Below are 7,500 nucleotides of genomic sequence, written 5' to 3'. Positions count from 1 at the left end.
TCAACATTAAAATAGAGATGAATCAGCAATATGAGTGTGTAGGTCGTTAGCTTAGGTTAGCTTACGTTAGCACAAAGATGGAAACGGGGGGGAAACTGTTAGCCTGCTTCTGTACCAGCAGCTCTTAAACACATATCACAATTGTTTAATCTGTAGAGAAACCAATGTGTGAGAATATATCTCTGGGTCCTATTGTATCCCTGGGTCCTATTGTATCCCTGGGTCCTATTGTATCTCTGGGTCCTATTGTATCCCTGGGTCCTATTGTATCTCTGGGTCCTATTGTATCTCTGGGTCCTATTGTATCTCTGGGTCCTATTGTATCCCTGGGTCCTATTGTATCCCTGGGTCCTATTGTATCTCTGGGTCCTATTGTATCCCTGGGTCCTATTGTATCTCTGGGTCCTATTGTATCTCTGGGTCCTATTGTATCTCTGGGTCCTATTGTATCCCTGGGACCTCTTTGTATGAGGTCTGTTACTTTTTCCACCATTACTGCCAAATTCCAACCCTAACCCCTAACCCAGCGCCTAGGGAGCGTGTCTATGTTCCCCGGGTCCTATGCTCCGGTATGTATTGCTACAGGGGAACATAGGACCCTTTTTGGGAAAAACGGGGAAGATAGGACCTTTTTTTTTCTAAAAGGTCCTATGAACATAGGACCCGGGGAACATAGGGATGACCCCAGCAAACCGGCTGCTGACTGTAGCTTCATAGTCAAACCCCAACTCGTCAAATACGTCTGATACTGACGCAAAAGTCACCCTTTAGAGCACACAAGTTTGTGTCAAACTCAAGGCCCGGGGGCCAAATCCAGGCCCCTTTGCAAATTTTGATCCGGCCCACATATCAATTCAGGTTCACAACAACATTTTGACTAGTTTTGCGCCAAACCAAAAAGACAGAAAACTGTTGTTCACACTGTAATTACGTGACACTCAAAGCAGAATTTGAGCCCCAGATGCAGAGCGTTTTCATATTCAGGCTGTGCAACAGGTGGCTGTGTGGTAGCCTGCTTTATTCTATGATGGAAACTTTATTGTCAATTCTGCAATATGTGCCAGACATACAGAGCGATTTGCTGATGTTTTTAGGGTTTTATGTCGACCAAACTATAAATGAGAAAGCTATATGAGACATACAACAATACAGTCAAAGGTTATTGACTTTTTCCTTAAAGGTGCTCTAAGCCAGTGGTTCCCAACCTGGGGTCCGGGGACCCCTCAGGGGGGCGGCAAAGATCTCAGGGGGGGCGCAACTCTATCTGGTTTGATGTTGAGGTAAAAAAAAAATATTTGCACATGTTAAACAAATTATGATAATACACTAGAATATATAATGTATACAAAAGTCTGTATAAAAACTATATATTTTTGTTCTCGCTTAAAATTGTAGGCAGGCTATTTAGTAGGCCAGACCTCCGGGACCTCTTAACCTGGGACCCTGCTGTCATCAGGTCAGCTGCTAGCTGATATCATCCTCGTCTTTCCTGCCGCCACGGCATCACTATTTTATGAATGAAACATGGCGGAGAAACGTAAAAGTGCTGATAACTCCTCTGTGTCAAAAAAGAAAGTAAGGCTCTATCTCGAGAGTTACCTCAACTTTGGTTTCGGAGTTGGGGCTCAGCTTTTCTTAGACATAAGTAGGGGGGGCGCCAAGGAAAAAAGGTTGGGAACCACTGCTCTAAGCTAGTGTTTCTCAAATGGAGGTACGTGTCCCCCTAGGGGTACTCTGGAGGACTGCAGGGGGTACGTGTCCCCCTAGGGGTCCTCTAGAGGACTGCAGGGGGTACGTGTCCCCCTAGGGGTCCTCTAGAGGACTGCAGGGGGTACGTGTCCCCCTAGTGGTACTCTGGAGGACTGCAGGGGGTACGTGTCCCCCTAGGGGTACTCTGGAGGACTGCAGGGGGTACGTGTCCCCCTAGTGGTACTCTGGAGGACTGCAGGGGGTACGTGTCCCCCTAGTGGTACTCTGGAGGACTGCAGGGGGTACGTGACAGTTTTTGCTAAATGTTTTTCAGTTACAAGGCTGTAGTTACTTCTACTGTCTTTTTTTCTCCAAGTTTGTCACCTTTTTTTGAAGGTCTTGTCGTCTGTTTTGACCTATTCTTGCCTTTCTTCCTTACTTTTTTAAGTTTCTGTCTCTTTTTTCGAAGTTTCTGTAACTTTTTTCGAAGTTTGTCGCTTATTTGAATTTTTTGTCACTTTTGTCGCTCTAGTGTTGCTTTCCTTTTTTTTTTCCTCCCGAAGTTTTTATTACTATTTTCGACATATTCTTGCTTTACTTCCTTCTTTCTACCGTCTTTTTTTCCAAGGTTTTGTCGTTTTTGTCCGTTTGTTTTCAGAAACTATTTCGGTGAACTATTTTCCTAAAATACGAGATCGTATTCTGAACGAGCCGCCATTACGCTTGATTTTGAAATTCGGGAGCAGCCAGACCCACGTGACGCGTTCGTCCAATCAGCTGCCATTTCCGGTAAAGCCAAAGGACTCTAACCCAGGAAACCGCAGTTTGTGTCTCGTGTGAAACCAAAAGTCAACGTTGACTTATTGGAACTTAACGTACATATACGTAACTGAGAGGATGAAAATATTTGGTGAAGACATGCAGGTATATAAAACTAAATTGGAAAGTTTTTCTTTTTTCAGTATGTGTTAACGGATGTGGTTTATATGAGGTTGAAGGTGTCTTGTAAGCCTTTTGTTTAACACGTGACACATGAAAAAACTTTATTTATATGAACATTTGTCAAGTTTCTCTCTTTCTCTCTCAGTGGGATCATGAAGCCGGGTCTGAACGCCATCATGGGAGCGACGGGAAGCGGAAAGTCATCGTGAGTGGCTTTGTGACTCGTACTTTACTTGAGTATTATCCATTTTATGCAGCTTCATACAGTACTTTGACTCCACTACATCTAAAACAGGGGTCTCAAACTCATTTTAGTTCATGGACCACATAACACTAATTTGATCTCAAGTGGGCCGGACCAGTGAACTACTCCAGAAAGATCAGAAACTTTATCCGCCACGGAGTTTCTTGTTAGCTTGATGTTGGCAAACGCAAGTTGCTTCTGCTAAGCAGTAGCAGTGGCAGCAAAAACTGTCCTGTCCTGTTAGTAGTGTCCTGTACACTGTCCTGTGACTCCATGACTGTCCCGGGACAGTCGGACACTGTCCTGTACACTGTCCTGTGACACCCAGACACTGTCCTGTGACTGCCATGATTGTCCCGGGACAGTCATGGAGTCACAGGACAGTGTACAGGACAGTGTAGAGGACAGTGGTCATGGAGTCACAGGACAGTGTACAGGACAGTGTACAGGACAGTGTACAGGACAGTGGTCATGGAGTCACAGGACAGTGTACAGGACAGTGGTCATGGAGTCACAGGACAGTGTACAGGACAGTGGTCATGGAGTCACAGGACAGTGTACAGGACAGTGTCTGACTGTCCCGGGACAGTCATGGAGTCACAGGACAGTGTAGAGGACAGTGTCTGACTGTCCCGGGACAGTCATGGAGTCACAGGACAGTGTACAGGACAGTGTCTGACTGTCCCGGGCCAGTCATGGAGTCACAGGACAGTGTAAAGGACACTACTAACAGGACAGGACAGTTTTTGCTGCTACTGCTTCTCATTCTAAGGCCATCGTAGGAAAGAAAGTAATGTTACGGACCTGGGAGAGAGGGGTAATATTCAGAGAAAAAAACTCAGAATTTCAAAGATTAAAGTTGTAAATTTACAGAAAAAGAACTCAGATATTCTCTGAGATTAAAGTGGTAAATTTGGAATTGTAATTAAATACTTCTCTGCAAACGTCACACTTTTGCAAAGTCATCCAGCAGTGGGCCTGATTGGACCCTTTGGCAGGCCGGTTCTGGCCCACGGGCCGTATATTTGACACCCCTGATTTAGAGTAATTTACCTTCACACTTCAAGTACATTTGGCTGATACTTTTACGTAAGTAAGGTTTTACTTTTACTTTAGAGTGGTATTACTGCAGGATTTATACTTAAGTGTGGTATTACTGCAGGAATTATACTTTAGCGTGGTATTACTGCAGGAATTATACTTTAGAGTGGTATTACTGCAGGACTTATACTTTAGAGTGGTATTACTGCAGGAATTATACTTTAGCGTGGTATTACTGAAGAGCTTCCTGTCAGAGTAGTTTATGATATCCGTTTGTCGTTCAGGTTTCTGGATGTTTTGGCGGCCAGAAAGGACCCTGCAGGTCTGTCGGGAGAGGTTTTGATCGACGGAGCCCCGCAGCCTCCAAACTTTAAGTGTCTGTCTGGATACGTGGTGCAGGTGGGTGAGACGGACAGGAAGACAAATGGGAAGTCAGACCTGCGGAAGCCAACAGATTGACTCTGATTCAGGAGAGCTTCCTGTTCTGAATCTGGACAGGAAGGGAACTGCTCACAACAATAAATACAGCTTCTTGGGTCAGTAACAAGGGGGTGAGCGAGCATCCGAAAAGCGTAGCTCCTATGGGGAGATTCTGAGACTAACAAGCCATCACCTGCCGTTAGCATCCCATTGACTCCCATTCATTTTGGCGCCACTTTGACAGCAAAAAACTTTACATCTGAAGTTTTTAAAGACTTTTCTGAAGAAACACGACAATGTATAAAAGGCTCCATTACCTTGTACCTCACGTTATGGCTCCGTAGCAGATGTTTTTGTAAAAATAGGCTAACGATTGTGTCATAAACACGCGACTTACTGTCGCATAGTAGAGGAATTACCGTATAGTACAGGAGAAGCTTGCAGGCAATCGGGGGGGCGTGGAGGCATCATACAGTCAAGGGAGAAGCCCATAGAGAGTCTATGAAAGCATATTTCAGCAACGTTTTGCTCCTGCTCCTACGCTCATGGACAGATCCTACTCACGCTCTCCGTCTCTGCTAGATTGGGAATGATTGAGATTTCTCTTGGCACAGCTACCAGAAGACTTACAACTTTCAGACAGGTTGCTCACGTCACATCTACGTCGTCTCTCAGTTAGAGGCTGCTTAGTAACGCTCAGCCATCACCGGAAAAGTGCTTCTAAGTGACTTCACTGGTCTCCGTCGAAGTCTATGGCATCGCTGTGTCTATTTCTTTTACTGTCTATTGTCAGAAACAAGAGTACGTCTGTCGTGTTTTAGTCGTCGATGATGGTTTTCGTGTCTGCAGGATGACGTGGTGATGGGAACTCTGACGGTCAGAGAGAACCTGACCTTCTCCGCAGCGCTGCGACTCCCCACGGCCATCTCTCAGGAGGAGAAGAAACAGAAAGTCGAAAAACTGATCCAGGAGCTGGGACTGGGCCGAGTGGCCGACTCCAAGGTGAGGAGGAGAGGAGAGGAGGAGAAGAGAGAGAAAAAAAAAAAGAAAGAGGGCCAAAAGGAGCGAGGAAAAAGTATTTTATAGCATCAAATAACTAATAAAAACCAAAGTGATCAGAAAAAAATTAACACTTAGACAAACATACACTGACAAATAACAACTACAATGACAAATATTTATTTGACGTGTGTGTGTGTGTGTGTGTGTGTGTGTGTGTGTGTGTAGGTGGGCACTCAGCTGATTCGTGGGATCTCTGGCGGTGAAAGGAAGAGGACGAACATCGGCATGGAGCTGATCATCGACCCATCTGTCCTCTTCCTGGATGAACCGACCACCGGCCTCGACGCCAGCACCGCCAACTCTGTGCTGCTGCTGCTCAAGAAGTAACACACACACACGCACACGCAGACACACACACACGCAGACACACACACACACACACACACGCAGACACACACACACGCAGACACACACACACGCAGACACACACACGCAGACACACACACGCAGACACACACACAGACACACACATACACACACATACACACACACACACACACACACACAGACAGACAAAGACACACAGACACACATATATATATATATACACACACACACAGACACACACACACACAGACACACACACACAGAAACACAGACACACACACACACAGAAACACACACACACACACACACACACAGACACACACACACACACACGCAGACAGACAGACAAAGACACACAGAGACACACATATATATATATATATACACACACACACACACACACACACACACACACACAGACACACACAGACACACACAGACACACAGAGAGACACACAGAGAGACACACAGACACACACAGAGACATGCACACAAAGACACACACTCACTCACTCACTCACTCACAAACACACACACACACACACACACACACACAATAGAATAGATATTTGCCATTTTACAAAATGTATAAGGAAAAAAAAACAATAGAAAATTTGCAATAAAAATATAAAGCTAAATTAAAAAAATATATAAATATGTGTGTGTGTGTGTATAAATATATATATATATATATATATATATATATATATATATATATATATATATATATATAGAAGTAAAAGAACAACAGAGACAAAAGACAAACGGCTGTAAGATAAATGAAATTTAAAATTGTACAGACTGTATAAAAACTACTCGTGAATATAGATATTATTGATCCTGACATGTTTCACGTTGTTACTGCACACACCAAACATACTATTGCACTGGAAACACGCCTCGTATGAAGACTACAGCGATGCAGAAAGTTGTGTTACGATTGAGGCCACTTTTGACCCGTTTGTCTTCCTGTTCTTGGTTCAGGATGGGGAACAACGGTCGCACCATCATCCTCTCCATCCACCAGCCGCGCTACTCCATCTACCGGCTGTTGACAGCCTCACCCTGCTCGTCAACGGCAAACAGGTCGGCTCCTTTAACCACAGTCACTTTGTTTGGCTTCTTCACGTTCTACCTTTCTTCTATTCTTTGCTTGTCCCCCTGGTTCTTACTGCTGTCTTTCTTTGTTTTTGTTCTGTCTTTTGTTTCTTTTTCCGTTTTTTTTAACCCTTGTGTTGTCCTCCCGGGTCCAAAAAGATGAATACTTTTTTCGACATTTGTCATCCCTATTTTAGTTTTCACTGAAAGGTGCTGACACACAGAGCCAATTATCGGCCGTCGGACCGTCTGGCGAGGTCGGTAACTCGAGTCTGTTCCGTGTGTCCCGTGCCGTCGGCCGTCCAAGGAGCCGCCGGCCTTCATTTGGGCCGACCTGACATGTTCAGTCGGAGACAGGACAGTCGGGATTCACCCGGAAATGGGGAGCGGATGAGCCGCTCAAAATCTGACGTAAATCTTTTAAACTGACCTTTGTTGATCTGAAATGAAGACAGATTCAGCAACTGCACGGCCTATTTCTCTCTTAAAATGTTTTCAGAAACACGTTTCGGTGAACTATTTTAGTCCAATATGAGATCGTATTCTGAACGAGCCGCCATGACAGTCTGGCTGTGAATTTCCGGAGAAAAAAGACCCACGTGACGCGTTTCGTCCAATCAGCTGCTGGTTCTCATTTTCTGGGAAAACAATCAGACTGTTAATGGAAACAAACAGAG

The 7,500-nt window shown here is 44.8% G+C and overlaps 1 protein-coding gene across 1 annotated transcript in view; it reads left to right on the top strand.

Moving 5' to 3' along the window:
- Positions 1–6,986, top strand: part of LOC118493645 (broad substrate specificity ATP-binding cassette transporter ABCG2-like) — a 19,419-nt gene extending 12,433 nt beyond the window's left edge. Inside the window, exons 5-10 of the mRNA XM_035994227.1 lie at positions 2,777–2,836; positions 4,201–4,315; positions 5,186–5,338; positions 5,564–5,721; positions 6,710–6,811; positions 6,983–6,986. Of these exons, the coding sequence (XP_035850120.1) occupies positions 2,777–2,836; positions 4,201–4,315; positions 5,186–5,338; positions 5,564–5,721; positions 6,710–6,811; positions 6,983–6,986 (592 nt within the window). The remainder of the gene's footprint in view (positions 1–2,776; positions 2,837–4,200; positions 4,316–5,185; positions 5,339–5,563; positions 5,722–6,709; positions 6,812–6,982) is intronic.
- The last annotated feature ends 514 nt before the right edge of the window (positions 6,987–7,500 follow it).

This window comes from Sander lucioperca, chromosome 17, assembly GCF_008315115.2.
Source record: "Sander lucioperca isolate FBNREF2018 chromosome 17, SLUC_FBN_1.2, whole genome shotgun sequence".
NCBI classification, from domain to species: Eukaryota; Metazoa; Chordata; class Actinopteri; order Perciformes; family Percidae; genus Sander; species Sander lucioperca.
The sequence above is the reverse complement of the archived record's forward strand: the minus strand, read 5'-3'. Positions and strand labels throughout refer to the sequence as shown.